A 25,863-nucleotide genomic window follows, 5' to 3' on the forward strand; every position below is an offset into this window, starting at 1 on the left:
TCAGAATCATCTATGTCATGTGATCATGAGTACAGCAGCAGATTGTTCTAGTGAGAGTTTCGAAGCACCATGGATGATGAATTTGAAGGTAAATGCACCTTTCAATTGTTTGCCAACCGCCAATACGACTGTCAGAAAGAAAGAAAGAAAGAAGAAAGAGTTTGAAGGTACCAGCTCTCAGGTATGAAGCTAACTTTCAAAAGTTACATGAGTACAAACAGGTACCTTGTCGGGTTTTTTTCGTTTGCTTGTTTATGGTTGGGTTTTTTTTTTTAACCCTGTCCTGTCTGGCTGTTTTTGTGGCACAAATATAACGGTGTAGAGAAAGAGTTGAGCGCGCACGGGCAGAAATGTTGAGAGCGCCAGCAACACGTTGTTAGCGAGCGCAAATGCAAAAACCAAGCGAGAGGGGCTGCTGTTGTGTGTGTGTGTTAGTGATGGGTCGTTCGCGAACGAAATGGCTCTTAGAGCCGTCTCTTTGACGTGAACGACGGGAGCCGGCTCCTTATCGCGAGCCGTCACGCGGGTTTTTTTCTCTTTCTCTCTCTCTCTCGCTCTCTCTCTCTCTCTCTCTCTCCCGCACGTTTTTTCCGCTTCACTCTGCACGTGGGCAGAGGGGGGGAGGGGCGGTAGTTACTCTCAGTAGCACAGGAACAGCCAGAGGGGGAGAGAGAGAAAGAGAGCCAGGGATAGAAACTGCGGTCAAGTGAGCCTGTCACTACCCGATCCGTACCGGAAACCCGATCGGTACCCCGCATGCGCGAAAGGTTTTTACTTCCGGTCGTAGCGTTTTACGATAGTTATGGGTCAGCGTATCTGTTAAAATGTTAAGAATAACAAGTATATCTTAAAATGTTTGCAATAATGAAGCATTTCAGTACGATGTAGACAAAAACGAAAAATAAAAAGAAAGTTACAGATCAGGACTCTCCGATCCTTACTGCGCATGTGTAAAGTCTGACCGTACAAATCGGGTCTACCCGATCTGTACCGCGCATGTGCAGATGTTTTCTTCTTCTTCTGTTCGTTTAATGGCAGTTTACTCCCCAGTGTACGAGGATACCGCCACCTGCTGACCGAGCGAATAAACCCTATTATAAACTGAATTATCGTCATTACAAACGTGTGTTAAATCTGATTTAGCGATAGTCGAGTGTGTTTATGCTTGTCTGTGAGGAGAGGATTGTTGGAATAGTGATGATGATGTCCGCTATCACTGTCAATTGTCAGTAAACACTTAATCTGGCTGATGAATCTACACGTGAGATATTACAAAGTCTGCATTATTAACTCTGTAATTAGGCGCCATTCTTCTTATTTTACGGCGCTGTTGCTCAATCGGGGGACGCTCTCTGTTGAGGAGAAAAGCATGAATTTCTTTGTATACGGATTATCCATTGTTTAAATGTCCCGGGCAGTCGAAAAGGAGGCAGAGCTGTTGAGAAATGCTAGGAGCTAACTGGGCGCTAACCGTACCATTCAAATATATTGAATGTCGCAATGTTGGCAAAGAGAGGAAGTGACGTAAGATTTGCGCATGCGGGGTACCGATCGGGTTTCCGGTACGGATCGGGTAGTGACAGAGCCCTCACTTACGAAGTCGCAGTCAAGCTAGCCGCCCCGCCAGCCGCACCTAAAATGTTGTTGCACTACTCTTACGCATATTACGGTATAGGTGCCGACTGGCTTAGAAACGCAGTGTTTTCTGTCCTGACACTATTTTACTTCACAATCCACTCCCAGTTTTGGTTAATCTCCACTTTCACCCCTGTGATCCACAGCCCAAATTACTGTATGATTCAGAGAAAATTAACAATAAAATTTACCCAATTTACTCAACTATACTTTTAATGTCCTCATCTTTGAGCTCAGATTACAGGAAAACTGAAAGAGGTGACGCAGATATCTCACTGGATTCTGACTCTGGGTGACCCCCACTCTGCATGCTGTGATCCACAGCCAAAATTACTGTACAGTTTTTGAGAAAATTGATAGTAAAATCTTCCCATTTTGCTTTACTGTACTCTACATATTGACATCTTTGATCTCCGATTACAGGAAAACTGTAAGAGGTGACGCAGATATTTCACTGGATTATGAATCTAGGCTGTCTCCACTCTGCACCCTGTGATCCACAGCCAAAATTACTGTACGGTTTTTGAGAAAATTGATAGTAAACTTTGCACAATTTACTCTACTGTACTCTATATATTCTCATCTTTGAGCTTAGATTACAGGAAAACTGTAAGAGGTGACGCAGATATCTCACTGGATTATGACTCTGGGTGACCCCCACTCTGCACCCTGTGATCCACAGCAAAAATTACTGTACAGTTTTTGAGAAAATTGATAGTAAAATCTTCCCATTTTGCTTTACTGTACTCTACATATTGACATCTTTGAGCTCAGATTACAGGAAAACTATAAGAGGTGACGCAGATATTTCACTGGATTCTGAATCTAGGCTGTCGCCACTCTTCACCCTGTCATCCACAGCCAAAATTACTGTACAGTTTTTGAGAAAATTCATGGTAAAATCTTCCCATTTTGCTTTACTGTACTCTACATATTGACATCTTTGAGCTCCGATTACAGGAAAACTATAAGAGGTGACGCAGATATTTCACTGGATTATGAATCTAGGCCATCTCCACTCTTCACCCTGTGATCCACAGCCAAAATTACTGTACGGATTTTGAGAAAATTGATAGTAAACTTTGCACAATTTACTCTACTGTACTCTATATATTCTCATCTTTGAGCTTAGATTACAGGAAAACTGTAAGAGGTGATGCAGATATCTCACTGGATTATGACTCTGGGTGACCCCCACTCTTCACCCTGTGATCCACAGCCAAAATTACTGTACGGTTTTTGAGAAAATTGATAGTAAACTTTGCACAATTTACTCTACTGTACTTTTAATATCCTCGTCTTTAACCTCAGATTACAGGAAAACCATAAGAGGTGACGCAGATATTTCACTGGATTATGACTCTGGGTGACCCCCACTCTGCACCCTGTGATCCACAGCAAAAATTACTGTATGGATTTTGAGAAAATTGATAGTAAAATCTTCCCATTTTGCTTCACTGTACTCTACATATTGACATCTTTGAGTTCCGATTACAGGAAAACTGTAAGAGGTGACGCAGATATTTCACTGGATTCTGACTCTAGGCTGTCTCCACTCTGCACCCTGTGATCCACAGCCAAAATTACTGTACAGTTTTTGAGAAAATTGATAGTAAAATCTTCCCATTTTGCTTTACTGTACTCTACATATTGACATCTTTGAGTTCCGATTACAGGAAAACTGTAAGAGGTGACGCAGATATTTCACTGGATTCTGACTCTAGGCTGTCGCCACTCTTCACCCTGTGATCCACAGCCAAAATTACTGTACGGTTTTTGAGAAAATTGATAGTAAACTTTGCACAATTTACTCTACTGTACTCTATATATTCTCATCTTTGAGCTCAGATTACAGGAAAACTATAAGAGGTGACACAGATATCTCACTGGATTATGACTCTGGGTGACCCCCACTCTGCACCCTGTGATCCACAGCCCAAATTACTGTACGGATTTTTAGAAAATTGATAGTAAACTTTGCACAATTTACTCTACTGTACTTTTAATATTCTCATCTTTGACCTCAGATTACAGGAAAACTATAAGAGGTGACGCAGATATCTCACTGGATTATGACTCTGGGTGACCCCCACTCTGCACCCTGTGATCCACAGCCAAAATTACTGTACGGATTTCTGATAAAATTAAATCCTATTCCATTACCAAACAAAATGAGTTCATTGAAGTATTTGCTTAACTACAAGAAATGTCTTTCCACACACAATTTAAATTTTTCAAAATGTCATTCACACACCACCTCAAGTATCAACTTCAGTTTTAGACATTATTTATTCAGTGCTTAATCACAACAATAGTCAACTTAAGGCACTTACATAATAAGTTAAACCTTACAATAATACATACAGAGAAAAACCCAACAATCATATGACCCCCTATGAGCAACAGTGGGAAGGAAAAACTCCCTTTTAACAGGAAGAAACCTCTGGCAGAACCAGGCTCAGGGAGGGGCGGCCATCTGCCTCAACCGGTCAGGGTGAGAAATTACATTTCTCAGATTACTGATTTCTCATATTACTACTACACAGTTTAGATACACTCAACAAAAATATAAACGCAACACCTTTGTTACTGCTCCCATTCCCCATGGGATGGACGTAGAGACCGAAAATTCATTCCAGATACACAATATAACCATCCCTCCCAAACAGTGGTCACAAATCAGTCCAAATGTGTGGTAGTGGGCACATCTGCCATATTGAGATAATCCATCCCACCTCACAGGTGTGCCACATCAGGATGCTGATCTGACATCATGAGTAGTGCACAGGTGTACCTCAGACTGCCCACAACAAAAGGCCACCCTGGAATGTGCAGTTTTTTGCGCTATTGGGGGTCTGGGGACCCAGAACCGGTCAGTATCTGGTGTGACCACCATTTGCCTCATGCAGTGCAACACATCGTCGCATGGAGTCTATCAGATTGTCAATTGTGGCCTGTGGAATGTTGGTCCACTCCACTTCAATGGTTGTGCGAGGTTGTTGGATATTCGTGGGAACTGGTACACGCTGTCGTATACGCCGGTCAAGCACATCCCGAACATGCTCAATGGGTGACATGTCCGGTGAGTATGCTGGCCATGCAAGAACTGGGACATTCTCAGCTGCCATCTGCCCTGAACAATGTGAACCATGATTCATCCGTGAAGCGCACACCTCTCCAACGTGCCAGACGCCATCGAATGTGAGCATTTGCCCACACAAGTCTGTTACGGCGACGAGCTGGAGTCAGGTCAAGACCCCGATGAGGACGACGGGCATGCAGTTGAGCTTCCCTGAGACGGTTTCTGACAGTTTGTGCAGAAATTGTTTGGTTGTGCAAACCAATTGTTCCAGCAGCTGTCTGGGTGGCTGGTCTCAGACGATCTTGGAGGTGAACCTGCTGGATGTGGAGGTCCTGGGCTGGTGTGGTTACACGAGGTCTGCGGTTGTGAGGCCGGTTGGATGTGCTGCCATATTCTCTGAAACGCCTGTGGAGACGGCTTATGGTTGAGAAATGAACATTCAATGCACGGGCGACAGATCTGGTTGACATTCCTGCTGTCAGCATGCCAATTGCACGCTCCCTCATTGCTTGTGGCATCTGTGGCATTTTGCTGTGAGACAAAACTGCACATTCCAGGGTGGCCTTTTGTTGTGGGCAGTCTGAGGTACACCTGTGCACTACTCATGATGTCAGATCAGCATCCTGATGTGGCACACCTGTGAGGTGGGATGGATTATCTCAATATGGCAGATGTGCCCACTACCACACATTTGGACTGATTTGTGACCACTGTTTGGGAGGGATGGTTATATTGTGTATCTGGAATGAATTTTCGGTCTCTACGTCCATCCCATGGGGAATGGGAGCAGTAACAAAGGTGTTGCGTTTATATTTTTGTTGAGTGTATCTAAACTGTGTAGTAGTAATATGAGAAATCAGTAATCTGAGAAATGTAATTTCTCACCCTGACCGGTTGAGGCAGATGGCCGCCCCTCCCTGAGCCTGGTTCTGCCAGAGGTTTCTTCCTGTTAAAAGGGAGTTTTTCCTTCCCACTGTTGCTCATAGGGGGTCATATGATTGTTGGGTTTTTCTCTGTATGTATTATTGTAAGGTTTAACTTATTATGTAAGTGCCTTAAGTTGACTATTGTTGTGATTAAGCACTGAATAAATAATGTCTAAAACTGAAGTTGATACTTGAGGTGGTGTGTGAATGACATTTTGAAAAATTTAAATTGTGTGTGGAAAGACATTTCTTGTAGTTAAGCAAATACTTCAATGAACTCATTTTGTTTGGTAATGGAATAGGATTTAATTTTATCAGAAATCCGTACAGTAATTTTGGCTGTGGATCACAGGGTGCAGAGTGGGGGTCACCCAGAGTCATAATCCAGTGAGATATCTGCGTCACCTCTTATAGTTTTCCTGTAATCTGAGGTCAAAGATGAGAATATTAAAAGTACAGTAGAGTAAATTGTGAAAGGTTTACTATCAATTTTCTCAAAAACCGTACAGTAATTTTTTCTGTGGATCACAGGGTGAAGAGTGGCGACAGCCTAGAGTCATAATCCAGTGAGATATCTGCGTCACCTCTTACAGTTTTCCTGTAATCGGAACTCAAAGATGTCAATATGTAGAGTACAGTAAAGCAAAATGGGAAGATTTTACTATCAATTTTCTCAAAAACTGTACAGTAATTTTGGCTGTGGATCACAGGGTGCAGAGTGGAGACAGCCTAGAGTCAGAATCCAGTGAAATATCTGCGTCACCTCTTACAGTTTTCCTGTAATCGGAACTCAAAGATGTCAATATGTAGAGTACAGTGAAGCAAAGTGGGAAGATTTTACTATCAATTTTCTCAAAATCCATACAGTAATTTTTGCTGTGGATCACAGGGTGCAGAGTGGAGACAGCCTAGATTCATAATCCAGTGAAATATCTGCGTCACCTCTTATGGTTTTCCTGTAATCTAAGCTCAAAGATGAGAATATATAGAGTATAGTACAGTAAATTGTGCAAAGTTTACTATCAATTTTCTCAAAAACCGTACAGTAATTTTGGCTGTGGATCACAGGGTGAAGAGTGGGGGTCACCCAGAGTCATAATCCAGTGAGATATCTGCGTCACCTCTTACAGTTTTCCTGTAATCTAAGCTCAAAGATGAGAATATATAGAGTACAGTAGAGTAAATTGTGCAAAGTTTACTATCAATTTTCTCAAAATCCGTACAGTAATTTTGGCTGTGGATCACAGGGTGAAGAGTGGAGATGGCCTAGATTCATAATCCAGTGAAATATCTGCGTCACCTCTTACAGTTTTCCTGTAATCAGAGCTCAAAGATGTCAATATGTGGAGTACAGTAAAGCATAATGGGAAGATTTTGCTATGAATTTTCTCAAAATCCATACAGTAATTTTGGCTGTGGATCACAGGGTGCAGAGTGGGGGTCCCCCAGAGTCAGAATCCAGTGAAATATCTGTGTCACCTCTTACAGTTTTCCTGTAATCAGAGCTCAAAGATGTCAATATGTGGAGTACAGTAAAGCATAATGGGAAGATTTTGCTATGAATTTTCTCAAAATCCATACAGTAATTTTGGCTGTGGATCACAGGGTGCAGAGTGGGGGTCACCCAGAGTCATAATCCAGTGAAATATCTGCGTCACCTCTTATAGTTTTCCTGTAATCTGAGCTCAAAGATGAGGACATTAAAAGTATAGTTGAGTAAATTGGGTAAATTTTATTGTTAATTTTCTCTGAATCATACAGTAATTTGGGCTGTGGATCACAGGGGGGAAAGTGGAGATACACTAAAAATGGGAGTGGATTGTGAAGTAAAATAGTGTCAGGACACAAAACACTGCGTTTCTAAGCCGGTCTTCACCCATACCGTAATATACGTAAGAGTAGTGCAACCACATTTTCGGTGCGGCTGGCGGGGCGGCTAGCTTGACTGCGACTTCGTAAGTGAGGGCTCACTTGACCGCAGTGGATAGAAAGGTATAGTAATCATCCACAACTATTTTCGGTTGCAGATGATAAAGGATTCAGAAAGTTTATTCATGCGGGCCCATATGACAGAGAATATACATGTTCTTTTTGTTTTCATATTATAATTTATATTTAATTGTGTTGTGGTTTGCAGTGTTTTGTGTTGTTTTCACTTTAAATTTGTAAAAGGAAAAAGCTGAAAATTTAAATAGTTAAAAGTTGAAATGTGAATAGTTGATTTTTGTATTATATGATTTATTTATTACATTTTATGTGGATTTTGCAGCAAAATTATCCACACCCACCGCCGCGCTATGAATTGTGGGATATATGGGACCACGAAGCGTGCACCGGACCACGCTTGATATTTGGGGAAATCGACGGCGCATTTGAAGTACGCTTCGAGTTGGGACAGTCGTCACGTGGCGGTGACGTAATCGCACTCAAAATGCGTACTTCAAGCGTGCGGTCTCTGAATTGGGACACAGCCCCAGTCTCCATTTCAACTTGTGTTGAAAGTGCGGACTTCAAATGATATTCTCTTAATTGTGTTAATAGGCCACGTAAAACCAGAGTTATGATTCGAAACAGTACAAACGGTGTTTTCTGAGGACAGCGCTACCAAACACTCTCCGTTGGCGACCAAAATTTTAAAAACAAAATTAAAAAAAAAAAAAAAAAAAGGATGCATGTCTGCCATTACCTGCCAAAACCGGAAGTAACATAATATTTTGTGGGAAACGTAGTTTTTCCCCTCAGGGCCTTGATGAACCTATACTGGTGGTTTTAAGTTATGTCTGACATATGTCTGTGCAGTTTCTGGGATGCTTAGATCTCAAAATGCACTGTTGGAAATTATTTTATTTTCTATGTTTTGTTTTGTTACTTTTCTAAAAACAGATGGTGATCTTTTCTAAAAGCGATAGGACAGGTGTGGAGGAGAGTGAAGCAAGAGAATGGGTTCCTAAGGTGGGCAAGAAAAATCCAGCTAAGTTTCTGTAAATATGTTGTTTTCACACATCCATGGAAAATGAGCAAAATATATATTTTTCTGCTCTAATAACAGTCTGTGAGCTCATCTGAAGATGATGGGACAGATGACTGGAAACCCACACAGGATGAATCTGAAGGCTATTCAGAAGAGGAGGAAGAACAAGAACGTAAAAGGATTCCTAAGGTAGCCATGAAAAACAAAACTGGGTGTCCTATGCCACAAAGAGATGTGAAATTCATCCTCAGTTTCAGTGCTTCCACAATCTATCTATCAAAAATTAGCCAAACATATTGTTGTCTTCTCTGAAAACAGATGGCGGCAGCATCTGAAGAGGATGGGACACATGATAGCAGACCCACACAGGATGAATCTAAAGATGATTCAAAGGATGAAGCAGAACATTTGGGACAAATGATTCACAAGGTGGCCATGGAAAAGGTAAAATTTGTTCTCAGTTTCAATGCATTCAACAAAATATGTCTTTGTATTCTTCTGCGTCAGATGGTCAGCTCATATGAAATATGCAAGGAGTAAAGGTATTGAAGGTACATGAGTTTAAATAGCTGGAGTCAAGCATCCAAAGCAACAAGCAGTGCAAAAGGCCAGGCAGGGGATGGCAGGGCTCAAGATGCTAAGATTTTGTTTGGGAGTGACCAGAATGGAGAAGATTAGAAATGAGTGCATTAGAGAGACAGCTCATGTTGAGCGGTTTGGACACAAAGTTAGAGAGGCAAAGCTGACATGATTTGGACATATGTAGAAGAGGCATAGTGAATATATTGTTCCATATGGAGCTGCCAGGCAGGAGAGAGAGAGCAAGCCCTTAGAAGAAGTTCGTGGATGTAGTGATGGAGGATATAGATAGGGTTGGTTTGATGGAGGAGGCGGCTATGGATAGAATAAGATGGAGGCAGATGATCCACTGTAGTGACCCCTAAAGGGAGGAGCCAGAAGAAGAAGAAGAACTCAGCTCATTTGAAGAGGATGGAATAGATGATGGGAAACCTCCACCAGATAAATTCAAAGACAATTCAGAAAAGATGAGTTTAAGGAAGAAGTGAGTTAGCTCCAGTCCATTTTTTCAGAATCAGAATACTTTATTGATGCCTGGTGGAAATTATTTTTTTGTTCCAGTACATGAGTCACTTATTAATAAATAGCTGAAAAAGAAACCTGTGTAGTTGTAGCAGTAACCAGTGTGTTAAGTGGATGCGTTGTACAGGGAGATGGCCACAGGCAGGAAAGATTTCCTGTGTCGTTCAGTGGTGCTTTTCGGTACTCTCAGTCTCTCACTGAATGTGCTCCTGTGACTGAGCAGCATGTCATGGAGTGGGTGGGAGGTGTTATCCAACATTGTCTTTATTTTGGACAACATCCGCCTCTCCGACACCACCTTGAGAGAGTCCAGCTCCATCCCCACAACATTACTGGCCTCACGGATCAGTTTATCAAGTCTGTTGGCCTCTGCTACCCTCAGCCTGCTCCCCCAGCATGCAACAGCATAGAGGATCGCACTGGCCACAACAGACTCGTATAAAATCCAGAGCATTTTCTGGCAGATGTTGAAGATGTTGTTTAGTGAGGTCATGAGGAGGAGTAGTAGTGGGAAACGTACTCATGATGAATTCAAAGACAGTATATATATTCAAAGAAATATAAAGGTCAAATCAAAAGTAGTCAGAATTACTAACAGTACTGCAGATAATTTATTTTCATTGGCATTTGTAAATATTAAGTAAGAGTAAGACAAAAAATAAAACTTTTTTAGTAGTTGTATGCGTCTTCTTTTTGTGTACAGGGGGCGTTCGTGAGCAGTGAGTTGCCACAGAGGACAGAGGAACGGCAACAGGTTGCTGTCGCCTCAAAGTCTCAAAGGCATCACTATGTCAGAAATGGACACAAGTGTCCCATATGTGGACATGTATATGCTGATATTGTTCAGCACCTAAGAGTCACAGAGAAGGTGGTAAATGAAATTGAGCTGCTTCTTTTGAGCCAATTTTCTCATCGGCAGTAAGTGTCTTAATAAATTCTGAAAGAGACTAAATTTACATGTTTTCGAATCACTGCATTTATTTAATTGCTAACTTTTATATACACCCAATTTCTATTTCATCCTACTCAGCATTTTATTTTGACTATTTTTACAGCTTTTCTACAAATCTGGACTGTCCAGTCCGCTTATGTCAGTCAAAACATCTTAATCGGCTTGATAAGCACCTGGAAAAGGTCCACAAATTACAGGTATGTTATTGACTTTGTGGTGTCTCTGTGTGGTTTTTGTGTGTTGGTGAGGCAGCCCTTGATCTCTGGAATCAGATGTTTATGTTAAAGGGACTTACATTTAGCACCTTGCATTTTACATATTTGTTACTCTGGTGAAATGAAAGTCTTCCAGTTTCCATAGAAGAATACGGTGGTTCTTTCTTTGTCCGTATGCTGTATTTATATAATGTTCCTCGAGCTCTAGAAAGCATGTTGTGTGCATAGATAAAAACATGAAGGATGCCCAATTAATTAAAATCTAATCTTAATCCTTTCTAATGCTAACTTTTTCAGAAACCTATGATTAAACTTTACATGCAAAAGGCCAAGGACAGATGCGTTGCTAAGGAACTTGCACTTCTGAGGGTATCAAATCCCACACCGCAAATGGTCTCACATGTGGGTGAAGTGGATTATACAGTGATTGAGGAGGGCATCTTTAGGGCACTGGAGGCAAGGTCCAAGGTTGCATCCCCTATAGCCTCTTCCAGCAAGGCTCCCAGTGACCATGCTATACTGAACCATCGGCCTGCTCCTCCCTCTGACAGCAAGGCTCTGGGTGACTCTACCAGACCAAACCTACAGCCTCCTCTCTCTGCCAGTGACACTCTCAGTGACCACACCATCCCAATTATGCAGCCTCCTTCTATCTCCAGCAGCAAGGTTACTTGTCATTCAACAGGGGTATCTCCTGATGTTTTAATCCCAAGCAGTGCACCTTACTATGCAGTACAGCAATGGAGGGGACGTCCTCTCCCGAGGACACCTGCTCCTGGTTGCAAAAACTGTCAGATACTGTTCACTGAGCTACAGGTGGTGAAGCAGTTGCTAGAGTGTGAAATTGAAAGGAATCATGAGCTCAAGCAGATACACTCTTCAACCAAGCGTGCAAATGTGAGTATTGTTTACCTCCTGTGATTGTACACCTCATTGTGAAACATTCTTTCATTTACTATTGATAAACAAATCTGGTTAATGATTTTTTTTTATTTCAGGTTAAATATAGCAGACGGAAACGGTTTTCACTCAGCAAAGCCCCTCACTATGGTAAATAATATATCTTATCAAACTTACTACTGTAAATTAGGGGTGGGCGATTGAAACAATATAAATTTGGCCAACGATAGAGATTTTGACTATTCCGCTCTACCGCGATAGTGCATGTTGATGATGTCATAAAGCTGCGCCTGTTTTGGTCGAAAGCATCGTAGCTACAACCATTATCATCTGCAAATTATGCCAGGTAACAGTCATAGCAAAGAGATGAAGCACTTTTGAAATATGGGGAAAGCCAAAAACTGCGCTTCCTCCACTTGCGTAACATTGATTCATTAATGTTGAATTCTCTCGCAGCTGGTCTATTCCCATCTTGTTGCAGTATACAGGGAGTGCAGAATTATTAGGCAAATGAGTATTTTGTCCACATCATCCTCTTCATGCATGTTGTCTTACTCCAAGCTGTATAGGCTCGAAAGCCTACTACCAACTAAGCATATTAGGTGATGTGCATCTCTGTAATGAGAAGGGGATGCAGAGGGATGCAGCAGTCTCAAAATTGCAAAGCTTCTGAAGCGTGATCATCGAACAATCAAGCGTTTCATTCAAAATAATCAACAGGGTCGCAAGAAGCGTGTGGAAAAATAAGCGAGGTCAAGCGTGCAGCTGCCAAGATGCCACTTGCCACCAGTTTGGCCATATTTCAGAGCTGCAACATTACTGGAGTGCCCAAAAGCACAAGGTGTGCAATACTCAGAGACATAGCCAAGGTAAGAAAGGCTGAAAGACGACCACCACTGAACAAGACACACAAGCTGAAACGTCAAGACTGGGCCAAGAAATATCTCAAGACTGATTTTTCTAAGGTTTTATGGACTGATGAAATGAGAGTGAGTCTTGATGGGCCAGATGGATGGGCCCGTGGCTGGATTGGTAAAGGGCAGAGAGCTCCAGTCCGACTCAGACGCCAGCAAGGTGGAGGTGGAGTACTGGTTTGGGCTGGTATCATCAAAGATGAGCTCGTGGGGCCTTTTCGGGTTGAGGATGGAGTCAAGCTCAACTCCCAGTCCTACTGCCAGTTTCTGGAAGACACCTTCTTCAAGCAGTGGTACAGGAAGAAGTCTGCAACCTTCAAGAAAAACATGATTTTCATGCAGGACAATGCTCCATCACACGCGTCCAAGTACTCCACAGCGTGGCTGGCAAGAAAGGGTATAAAAGAAGAAAAACTAATGACATGGCCTCCTTGTTCACCTGATCTGAACCCCATTGAGAACCTGTGGTCCATCATCAAATGTGAGATTTACAAGGAGGGAAAACAGTACACCTCTCTGAACAGTGTCTGGGAGGCTGTGGTTTCTGCTGCACGCAATGTTGATGGTGAACAGATCAAAACACTGACAGAATCCATGGATGGCAGGCTTTTGAGTGTCCTTGCAAAGAAAGGTGGCTATATTGGTCGCTGATTTGTTTTTGTTTTGTTTTTGAATGTCAGAAATGTATATTTGTGAATGTGGAGATGTTATATTGGTTTCACTGGTAAACATAAATAATTGAAATGGGTATATATTTGTTTTTGTTAAGTTGCCTAATAATTATGCACAGTAATAGTCACCTGCACACACAGATATCCCCCTAAAATAGCTAAAACTAAAAACTACTTCCAACAACATTCAGCTTTGATATTAATGAGTTTTTTGGGTTCATTGAGAACATGGTTGTTGTTCAATAATAAAATTATTCCTCAAAAATACAACTTGCCTAATAATTCTGCACTCCCTGTACTAATAACTAACCTTGTATTGTGGAATAATCTCAGTTGTTCTCTTGACTGAAGTTTGGCCCGTGTATAGCATCTTGCTATGCGATTGCATTTGTCCCTGACCACCAGAATCCCTCACGTTAACTTTTATTGAGTGGAAACAAAAGCTGGTGTTCATCCTCCAGCTTCACTGTGCTAATGTTATGCTAACATTGCTGTGTCGCTGGCAATCACGTAGCACAACATTATATACCAGGTAGTCCAACTTCAGTAACCCTGCAAACGCCACTGCTGTTTAGTTTTCTGTCTTCAGAACGGAGCCCAGCAGGGGACATGGGAGAAAAAAATTAAGACTGACTTTTGTGAGATCTCGCAAAACTAACTCAGGATCTCGCAAAAGTTGAATTCCAACAATGGCGGCAGCTACTTAGTTGTAATGTTACTCTTTCTGGGTCACAAAATACACTTTTAAGATATTTTGAAGCGTGAATGTAGTTGTGTAAACGTCAGATACCTGCTCGGTTTACAAGACATCATATATTTGCAAATGTGCTCAGACGTTTTCGGAGATCTGACACCCACCATCTCGAAGCTAACAGGAGGTCGAGACCTACTACAGCCGGGAGGAACACCGCTCTCCCGGCACATCGTGCCTCGACCTCCCGGTCGGCTTCGAGCTGGCAGCCTTCGAAGAATGCAGCTAAAACTTTTGCGAGATCCCGAGTTTGTTTTGCGAGATCTCGCAAAAGTCAATCTTAATTTTTTTTCTCCCATGTCCCTTGCGGGGCTCCGTAGGAAGTGGTAGCAGAGCTGTACATTTTAATTAGTTTCAAAAATCTCCCAGAACATGGTATGTCATTTTTAGGTGAAAGAATTTAGACCGTTTTTAACTCTGTGTTCGTTTGACTTTGGGACCTGAAACAGACAGAGTTTTGGACCCAGATTACTCCGCGAAGCTCCTCACTACGGCAGCCGTAATGCTCCGACAATCCATCAAGCAGTGCGGCTTACCAAAGTTGTACTAAAACATTTTTTAACAGATTTCTGCACGCCCAAATCGGTTCGAGGTCAGTAAGCACAACCAGAATTCATACATAAGGCACACTCTGGATTTTTGAGAAATTTAAAGGATTTTAAGTGTGCCTTATAGTGTGGAAAATACGTTATACAGAAGAAAATAATATATCGCGATATATATCGTTACCGCATGTGCTTCAAATTATACCCCAATATGGATTTTAGGCCATATCGCCCAGCCCTATGTAAAATGTATTAACTGGAGAGAATCTTACATAGTATGACTGACCATCCTGGAATAGGAATTCTTACTCAGTTAATTTGTGAAGAGTGAGTTCTTCTAGGCTAAGAATTGTTCTTCATTGAGGTTTTCTTTATGCATTGAGAAGCTTGAAAAAATATTTGTTTTGTCAACAAAATCCCCCTGATGTAAAAGACCTGAGGTCTAAATATGAGTGCTATACAAATGTACTTTGATATGATGTCTATTCTTGCCTCATCAGTAAGACTGGTGGAAGAATTTAGGGTCCATGCAGAAGGTGTGAACCCTAGCAGAAAAATATGTGACAATGCAAAGCAGCGGGCCACCCATGTCATCCATTTTCTGGAATTCATGGCAGACCCAGCGATTCCAAACGTTGACCTTCTGTTTCTGAGGAACCATGGAAAAGTCCGTGAGTAAGTGTTAAATTTGAATGATTATTAGTTTCGATATACATGTGTGCATATACAGTTTAACACATGAACTAATTTGTATTTTTGACTTTGGAGTTTTCTAGCACACCTGCAAGCAAAAGGGTTTAAACCAACAACTCAGAGAGCTTATCTCATGGATGCTATTGCTTTCATGAAATATATATTAAACATGTCACCACCACAAGTCAGACTTGGAAAAAAAAGGTTCAACGCCCTTTTGGTCGAACTGAGGGCACGTTACAGAGATGTTGGCCGTGAAGTAGTCGTGCACCAGCTGAATGTGTGGAGATCTAAGTCTAGTACGTCTATAATACATATCTCCACCTCTTTTATTAACATTATGTCATTAAAGTAGGTAAACTGTCTAAGGGATTGTGCTTACATTTGTTTTCAGACAGACTTGTCCAAGCAGAAAAACATGCTTTGTTAATTGAAGAGGCTCCCCAGAAGATTGCTGCCGCACTGGGTATGGATCACTGCAACGCTTAAATCTGTAAATAGATTGTATAATCCCTCTTAAGTAAAATTAACAGACTCCATGTCTGGGTTAAGACATAGCACCTACAGATCTTTACATCACTGTGATCCACACATTGAAATGGATTTCATGTCTTTTCTGTCTGATGACTACGTTTCTCTGATGTCCAGTTTAAATTGAAGAATAATGTGGAGCTTGGTTAAAAACACATCACCATTGCAGTGAAATATGTGCAGCTCTGGATTAAGATGGAGCCCTGCACATTTTGATCTTGTTATTTCTGGAATGATTGGAAAGATTATTTTCAATATTATGGCTAGAGTAAAGTGTAAGAGCTATTTGCACTTATAAAGAATAATACTAAGACTTTTACCTTTATTGTTTCATAAAAGGTGTCCACAATTTAGAGGTTAAGGGCAGGCACATAAGAGGAAAAAAAAAAATCCCAAAAAATAATCAGATTACTTAAACTCTACTTATCCAACTAGGCTGCTCTGAGGTAATGTTGAGTTTGTTCTTTTCTTTGGTGAAGAGAGGTTGGAGGAAGGATGAGCAATCAGCTGGGCATCTACTGGAATTATGATGTAAATTAAAATCCTTCTAAATTAACCCCCTAACACAGCAACAATGAGCAGACGAAAAGGAATGAATTCACAGGTTGGACAGGTTTTCAACTGTGAACCCCTTCGATCCAATCTTTTGGGCTGCTCATCTTGCAGAAGACAAAAATCTTTTCTTTACCTCACTTTTTCACCTTCTCACCCTTTCTCCCCCCTCTCCTACTGGACGTCACATCTTCTCACACCTTATCTATCAATGTATATCTATCTGACAAGATTTGACAAACAGTTAAAAATGTTTAAACTTGTAAAACGCTTCATTACATTTTCATTGTTATTCTTAACATAAAGAATTCACATTGAATCACATCTGGATGTAATCCCCTACATTTCATTCAGTTTATGTGATTCTACTTCAGTTAGATTTGTCTTTAGGACATTTTCACATGAACATTCATTGTAACATAATCCAATTTTCAATTTAAATGCTTTTTAGAATTCAGTTAATTGCCATTTATTTCTTTACTTTTTATCCAACTTGTTTTATGAAAACATACATTTTGTTTGCCAGATATTCTTTGAGATTAGTAGCTCCACTGTGTCACATTATACATCACACACCAAGGTCAGACACTCTGAGGCCTGTTATTAGAATCACTGTTATTCTATTCTCTCATTACACACACACACACACACACACACACACACACACACACACCTCAGTCATTATAACAGCCATTTGTACTACTCAAACACTTTTGCATTTGTTATCAATATATTGATCAGATTTACATTGTGATTTCTCTTAGATTAAGAATAAAACTACTTTATAATTAGGAAAAGAGAGAAAAGCTCTGTTTTAGCACTCTGATCATTTTTTATTACATATGTTTTATATTTTAAGACCTTTGAACCATTGAACTCATCCAAGTGACTTCTTCAGTCTCAGCTGACTGCAGGTTTCCCCAATCTTTTATAAACAGTACATTTGCATAATGACTGAAACCAGCCCACTGAAGGAACAATGGGCTGGGAGGTCAGTTCCTTAATATTAATTATGCAAATTCTCATGACCATTGATTAACAACCACTGACCAAAACTCACTGATCAATGGCCATAAGTAACATTTAGAGTGGCAACATTTATGTGCCATGATGCCATCACAGCCAAAAGATTTTACCAAGGTTATTTAAATAAGCGAAAGTCAAGTTATACATTTATCTATACACTTACATTTATTCATATTTAGTAATATTGCTTTGCACAGCTGAGGACCCTGCAGAGGACACACTCCAGAGCCGAGCACTGACCACCAATGCAATTGCAACATATGCAGCAAATAAAAGGAAAAGGAGAGAGGACAGAGGATCTGTGCAGGACGAGGACGGTGAAGGATCTGAAAAGGAAGAGCAGCAGTCATCAGGAACAGAGGAGCTTTTAGACAGAACGCTCTTCCAGTGTAGCAGTAACAAGGTATGTGTGCCCTGATTCCCTTGGTAAGAGTTTTGATTGGTTGCACTTCTTTCATATATAATCATTTACTCCATCATGAACAAAACATATTTAATTTGTACCATAAACAGATGGTGAGCCCAGGTCAGGGTGAGGTTGCCTGTAGTGCCGGAGCCACAATAAGAGAAACTAAACAGGATTTGAAAAAGGGGGTGGAGCATCTACAAAAAGTGACATACCAGTTGCGCAAGAGAAAAGTATGTAATGTATGTTCTTGTACTTGTTTTTAGTGTTTTCACTGATTACTAATCTTTTACCTTTTTACTTTTACTTTTCTAAAATCAGATGGTCATCTTTTACAAAAATGATAGGACAGATGTGGGGAAACTCACACAAGAAGACAATCCAGAAGAGGAGGAGGAGGATGAAGCGAGGGAATGGGTTCCTAAGGTGGGCAGGAAAAATCCAGCAGGGTTTCTTCTCCTGCAGTTAAAGATGTAAGTGTTTTGTTTCCAAACATCCATGAAAAATGAGTAAAATATATATTTTTCTGTTCTAATAACAGTCTGTGAGCTCATCTGAAGATGATGGGACAGATGACTGGAAACCCACACAGGATGAATCTGAAGGCTATTCAGAAGAGGAGGAAGAACAAGAACGTAAAAGGATTCCTAAGGTAGCCATGAAAAACAAAACTGGGTGTCCTATGCCACAAAGAGATGTGAAATTCATCCTCAGTTTCACTGCTTCCACAATCTATATATCAAAAATGAGCCAAACATATTGTTGTCTTCTCTGAAAACAGATGGTGGCAGCATCTGAAGAGGATGGGACACATGATAGCAGACCCACACAGGATGAATCTAAAGACGATTCAAAGGATGAAGCAGAACATTTGGGACAAATGATTCACAAAGTGGCCATGGAAAAGGTAAAATTTGTTCTCAGTTTCAATGCATTCAACAAAATATGTCTTTGTATTCTTCTACGTCACATGGTCAGCTCATATGTATGGAACACCAGGACTGCCATAATGAATTAATTAAATACACCATTAAATAATTAATTAAATGTGGCAATAATTAATTAAAGAGAAGATTTAGAAGAAGATTAGAAATGAGTGATGATGGGAAACCTCCACCAGATAAATTTAAAGACAATTGAGAAAAGATGAGTTTAAGGAAGAGGTGAGTTAGCTCCAGTCCATTTTTAGTGAGGTCATGAGGAGGAGTAGTAGTGGGTTTCGTACACAAGATGAATTCAAAGACAGTATATATATTCAAAGAAATATAAAGGTCAAATCAAAAGTAGTCAGAATTACTAACAGTACTGCAGATAATTTATTTTCATTGGCATTTGTAAATATTAAGTAAGAGTAAGACAAAAAATAAAACTTTTTTAGTAGTTGTATGCATCTTCTTTTTGTGTACAGGGGGCGTTCGTGAGCAGTGAGTTGCCGCAGAGGACAGAGGAACGGCAACAGGTTGCTGTCGCCTCAAAGTCTCAAAGGCATCACTGTGTCAGAAATGGACACAAGTGTCCCATATGTGGACATGTATATGCTGATATTGTTCAGCACCTAAGAGTCACAGAGCAGGTTGTAAATAAAACTGAGCTGACTCTTTTGAGCCAATTTTCTCATCGGCAGTAAGTGTCTTAATAAATTCTGAAAGATAAATTTATATTTACTGTCCCTACACATTTTTTCTAAGCACTGCATTTATTTGATACAATTATCTTACACATCCAATTTCTATTTCATCCTACTCAGCATTTTTTTTTACTATTTTTACAGCTTTTCTACAAATCTGGACTGTCCAGTCCGCTTATGTCAGTCAAAACATCTTAAACGGCTTGACAAGCACCTGGAAAAGGTCCACAAATTACAGGTATGTTATTGACTTTGTGGTGTCTCTGTGTGGTTTTTGTGTGTTGGTGAGGCAGCCCTTGATCTCTGGAATCAGATGTTTATGTTAAAGGGACTTACATTTAGGACCTTGCATTTTACATATTTGTTACTCTGGTGAAATGAAAGTCTTCCAGTTTCTATAGAAGAATACGGTGGTTCTTTCTTTGTCCGTATGCTGTATTTATATAATGTTCCTCGAGCTCTAGAAAGCATGTTGTGTGCATAGATAAAAACGTGAAGGATGCCCAAATAAGTAAAATACTGACAGTTTTGATATATGGTTACACAGAAAACTGTTTAAATTTAACCCTAATCACATCTAATACCAATTTTTTCAGACACCTATGATTAAACTTTACATGCAAAAGGCCAAGGACAGACACGTTGCTAAAGAACTGGCACTTCTGAGGGCATCAAATCCCACACCACAAATGGTCTCACACATGGATGAAGTGGATGATGCTGTAATTGAGGAGGGCATCTTTAGGGCACTGGAGGAAGGGTCAAAGGTTGCTTCTGCTATAGCCTCTTCCAGCAAGGCTCACAGTGACCATGCTACACTGATCCACTGGCCTGCTCCTCCCTCTGACAGCGAGGCTCCCAGTGACCATGCTACATTGAACCATCGGCCTGCTCCTCCCTCTGACAGCGAGGCTCACAGTGACCATGCTACATTGAACCATCGGCCTGCTCCTCCCTCTGACAGCGAGGCTCTGGGTGACTCTACCAGACCAAACCTACAGCCTCTCTCTGCCAGTGACACTCTCAGTGACCACACCATCCCAATTATGCAGCCTTCTATCTCCAGCAGCAAGGTTACTTGTCATTCAACAGGGGTATCTCCTGATGTTTTAATCCCAAGCAGTGCACCTTACTATGCAGCAAAGCAAAGGAGGGGACGTCCTCTCCCGAGGACACCTGCTCCTGGTTGCAAACACTGTCAGATACTGTTCACTGAGCTACAGGTGGTGAAGCAGTTGCTAGAGTGTGAACTTGAAAGTAATCATGAGCTCAAGCAGATACACTCTTCAACCAAGCGTGCAAATGTGAGTATTGTTTACCTCCTGTGATTGTACACCTCATTGTGAAACATTCTTTCATTTGCTTTTGATAAACAAATCTGCTTAATGTTCCTTTTTATTTCAGGTTAAATATAGCAGACGTAAACGGTTTTCACCCAGCAAAGCCCCTCACTACGGTAAATAATATATCTTATCAAACTTACTACTGTAAAATTTCAAGTTTCATGTTTTATTGTCATGTACAGATAAACATTGTAGCCACAGCTTTACATGAACATATAGAAGTGAGCAGTTATATTAAAGAAGAAAATTTATTTATTAATAATAATAATAAATAACAAAATACTAAAGTATTAATATTAAGAGAATTTGTTTGGAATTTACAGTTGTGCAAAAACTTGTGCAGTAAGGATTTAAATTGGTTTATAGTGACAGTTTGTAGAGTCCAGTAGTTGTAGTGAGTGTGTGCCGAATGTCTGCAGTTCAGAAGTCTGATAGCTTGTGGGTAGAAACTATCCCTGAATGTTCCTGAACCACCTGCCGGTCTGTGGCTGGGGTGGCTGTGATCAGAGAGGATCTGCTGCATCTTCCTCCTGCATGGCTGGCAGTTCAGTCCTGTTGATGCGCTGTGCTTGAGAGAATCTTGCATCGTATGACTGACCATCCTGGGATAGCGATCCCTACTCGATTCATTTATGAAGAGTCAGTTCCTCTAGGCTAGGGGTAGGCAACCTTTCTGATGACGAGTGCCGTCTAAAATTTCCTCAGAAGTCAATGTGCCATATGATTGCATTAGCAAAAAATTTAATAATGCTCTATGTTAACAGTTACACACTATATAGAGCAACTTTATAGAATTATATTTATTCTCAGATGTTGGCAGCTATCAGTGAATAGTTATCAGCTATTTTGAAACAAAAAAAGACACTTTTTATCCATAACAGCAAATGAACTGTACAACAGAAAATACAAATGCTATTTATGGTCTCCTCACAACAATGATAAGAAAAATAAACTGGGCCAATATGGCATGTTTGTTAATAAAGAGATACACATGCTCACACAGATATGTAGAGACAAATACTGGCAATAAGGCCCCTGCAATGTTCTGAAGAAAGTTAAACTTGTCAGGTAGTGATGTCCAGCAGGTGAAAATGCAGCTCCATGAACACGCACAGCTATGGATTCCAGCTGCTTCGATGTTAACTGGCATTAACTCAGCCAGATAATGCGAGACAAATCTAGCTGCTCATTAAAGTGTTCTGGTTTGATCAGAAAATAAAACATTGGTCCATACACCTGAAAGTCCCAAAAACGCATTGTGAATTCTGTCTCGAGTCTACGGATGTATCCGTGTATTTCCGTGGTGCTGATGCTGCACTGAGCAAAAAGCTCCTGAAGCTTTTGAAGTGTGAAAAATCAGGGTGAAAAAATGCAGCAAAGACCTGACACAGGACCTGAGAGATGCATCTGGGCTTGCAGTTGATCCATATACTGCTTACTGAAGCCACATCAGAAATGGTGTCAGTGTGAGGGTGGCTGTCAAAAAATTACTCTTAAGGAAGAGAAATTGGAAGAAAATGTTATGGTATGCCAAATGACACAATAACCAGACTGAAAATCCCTGTGAGCCCTGTTGCAACAGTGCTTATTGAGTCATAGTTTGACAGAGAATAAACAAAAACAGCCAACATCCACATAAAACTCTTGGATTACTTAAAGAATTGACCTGAAAGCTTGCCTGATACATAGATTTCTTGGAATATAAAGGTCATCTTACTGAATATTGATATACAAGATAAGGGGTATATAGTCTCAATGACACGGTCATCTTTGTATTGCATTATACTGAGTTGTTTCTCCTCATAAGCTGTTTCACAGATGAGCCATTAATGGAAAAGCCACCACATATCTCGAAACGGCTCACACAGCATAATTAGAATGATATTCTTTTAACCAAATTAACCCGCAGTGTTGTTTTTAGTGTCTTGTATTTGATCATTATTTCTGCAAGTTTTAGTTCACACTTACATCCTGTCAATGTCAAAACTTTTCAATGTATACATAAATGATATTTTTGATGTTTCTCAAGTACTTAAACTCATACTGTTCGCAGATGACACCAACATATTTTTCAGTAGCGATAATTATACTGATCTTGTAATGACCGTAAACAGGGAGCTAAAATTAATAAAAAAAAAATGGATGGACATAAATAAATTATCATTAAATATAAATAAAACTAAAGCAATGTTTTTTGGTAATTTAAAATATAATATAGAATTACCAATTATCATTGAAGGTGTACCAATTGATAATGTGAGTGAAAACAAATTTTTGGGAGTCGTAATTGATAATAAAATTTCATGGAAACCCCACGTCAGACACATAAAAACCAAAATTTCTAGAAGCCTCGCAGTTTTGAACAAAGTGAAACAATTCCTTGATAAAGATGCACTTCGTACTCTGTACTGTACCCTGGTTCTTCCATATCTTACATATTGTGTGGAAGTGTGGGGAAATACATATAAAAATACAACTAATCCATTAGTCGCAGTACAGAAACGAGCACTGCGTATTATTCACAAGGCTGGTTATCTAGATCATACTCACAAATTCTTTCTTCAGGCAAAGTTACTTAAATTCCAGGATCTGGTTAATTACAATACATCCATAATTTTGTATAAAGCTTTTACTAAACTTTTACCGGCAAATTTACAAACTAGATTTGAAATTCAAGAAAAGGTTTATAATGTGAGAGGCTTTGGAGAATTCAAATTACCCAGAACTCGAACAACCCATAAAGGCTTTTGTGTGTCTGTATGTGGTGTGAAAATCTGGAACAGTCTGAGTTTACAATTGAAACAATGCAAAAATATTCATAGATTTAAATTTCTCTACAAACAGTTGGTCTGGTCACAGTATACTCAATGATGGGTTTTAGTGTGCTCTGTAATGTCTGTCCTCTTACCATTGCTGGTATGGATTCCAAAAAATAAAAATAAAAAAGTGTGCATATGTATGTACATATATGTACTTGTGTGTGTAGATATATATATGTATGTATATGTATGTGTGTTTGTTACTTGTAGTTATTACTGCCTGTTACCTGTGGTAATGCAATTTATAATTTATATATTCTGTATTCAGTTATGAAGGCTCTAATTGTTGTTTGCGAGCTGCCGCTTAGATGCTTGTATGTGCCCGGGGCTGTTGATGGGTCTGTATGCAATGATGGGCGTAGCTGCGGGAAGTTTATTGTTTGTTTGTTTTTTGTTGATGAGTGAGTATAGGGGTGGGATTTAATAAGTTTTCTTCGTCCCACTCCTTTTTCAGGCAATTTTTGTTTTTTGTTTTGTGTATTTTATGTTCAATATAGGTATTTGTTGTGCCTGAAAATGAACAAATGAATGAATGAATGTTGTCTTTTTAAAACCTTTCTGAGACACACACAACACTTTTAAAAAATTCTTTGGCAGTATAATAATCATAATGTAAAGGGGAAGTCTGATAAACATGTGTGCGTGCATGTTTGTATGTATTCCAGCAGGTTTGGCTGGATCCATTTCCAGTCGCAGCCATGTGCCCTTGTGCCCCAGGCTGTGCTCCGGCTCATCAGCCTACATTCTTGCTCTCGGGCTAGGCTTTGTAACACTGGGGACCAGCCGCATCCTACTTCTGAAAATGTCTGCCAGTGCCGGTGATTACCTGACAGTAAACACATGCACACAACTTTTTTTTTCCACATCTGGATAAAAAGATTTAAAAAACAGTGTTAATTTTTCTGGCGTGCATTACAGTGATGTGTTGGCAGCTTGCTCAGTACGTGTCTTCACATTTTGTTCTGTTTGCAGAAAACAAGTATGACTTCCTCCCAGCATCTGTAAATCTGCTTGCTGAGGCTCTTAAACTGCACTTTTGTCTGGTCATGTCAGTCAGGGTCATAGTCCAAGGTAAACTTTGATAGCATACTGCTGTTCTCATTTGAAGTCATGCTGTTGTCTAAAAATTGTTTGCCTCATTCTGATGTCTTTTCAAAAAAAGGTTGCCATGGTTACACAGGCCTGAGGTACATCGCCATTCTGAAGCTGGTTGGCACAGAGTTGCCAGATATGGGCGGAGTCTTGGAGCTCTATCCTATCAATGGTAAGAATTTTTAATACAAAATAGTGAACAGATATATTTTCTGAAAGCTAAGGTCTCTACTTTTTTGGTATCTGAGTTCAGTGTGATAAGTTTAGAGGAAGAGGAAAATGTCGATGTGCTACATCTATTGTGAAATTCACTCTTTAATAGGTTGTTCCTAACCTGATCCTCTGGTCCATCCAGGGAGTGCTACCGTGGAGCGTGAAGGGCTCTCAGCTACCCTCGTGAAGGACATGAGAAACTACTTCCAAATCAGCCCAGAATACTTCTCCATGCTGCTGGTGGGGAAGGACGGCAATGTTAAGTGCTGGTACCCCTCACCCATGTGGTCCATGGCCATTATCTATGACCTGGTAGACTCTATGCAGCTCCGCAGACAGGAGATGGCCATCCAGCAGTGCCTTGGCATGCGCTGCCCTGAAGACGAATATGGTGGCTATGGTTACCATCATCATGGATACGAACACGGTTATCAGGATGGCTATCACCAGGGGTATGGTTACTAACAGGTGTGTGCTTTCCAATGATGCACACTGGCCTGCAGCTGGTCCTTGGTGCTTCCTTTGGCCCAAAACCTTTTTGTGTCTTTCCCATCACTTAGTGAAGGGAAGAAAAATGCTTTCAGAAATGGATTGCATACTTTAGTTTTTGCTGTTTTTTTTTGTTTGGTTTTTTTTGTTTGTTTCAACTTAAAACATTATTGCATCGTCTGTCATCTCTAACTGGCTTTTTTAGGTCAGACTTGCATAGTTTCAGCACACACGTTGATTTTGTAGATAATAGAACATATTTATTGGACATCTGTTGCATTTGAAGTGCAGTTACCAATAATATTATTAAAAGCATCACATTATTTCTCTTTTGTAAAGTTTCTGTTGCTATACATTGTTTCTATTTATTCTTTGTTTCTATATGGCTATATGAAAATAAACATTTGTT

General features: G+C 40.3%; 1 protein-coding gene across 1 annotated transcript; it reads left to right on the forward strand.

Annotated features, from left to right (window-relative positions):
- The first annotated feature begins 107 nt into the window (after positions 1-107).
- LOC146693297 (uncharacterized) lies at positions 108-25,863 on the forward strand. The gene is made up of 24 exons (XM_085429947.1): positions 108-181; positions 8,527-8,595; positions 8,693-8,803; positions 8,933-9,058; positions 10,419-10,633; positions 10,771-10,864; positions 11,180-11,779; positions 11,881-11,932; positions 15,164-15,338; positions 15,432-15,655; positions 15,751-15,822; positions 17,663-17,868; positions 17,979-18,104; positions 18,193-18,297; positions 18,413-18,523; positions 18,653-18,778; positions 19,280-19,494; positions 19,643-19,736; positions 20,095-20,802; positions 20,903-20,954; positions 24,329-24,478; positions 24,633-24,731; positions 24,823-24,924; positions 25,108-25,863. Exons 2-24 carry the CDS (start codon positions 8,527-8,529, stop codon positions 25,428-25,430), a joined length of 4,155 nt encoding a protein of 1,384 aa, XP_085286073.1. The 5' UTR covers positions 108-181; the 3' UTR covers positions 25,431-25,863.

This window comes from Copadichromis virginalis, linkage group LG14, assembly GCF_057382275.1.
Source record: "Copadichromis virginalis isolate Kocher_CV1m ecotype Utaka linkage group LG14, C_Virginalis_male_GT1.1, whole genome shotgun sequence".
NCBI classification, from domain to species: domain Eukaryota; kingdom Metazoa; phylum Chordata; class Actinopteri; order Cichliformes; family Cichlidae; genus Copadichromis; species Copadichromis virginalis.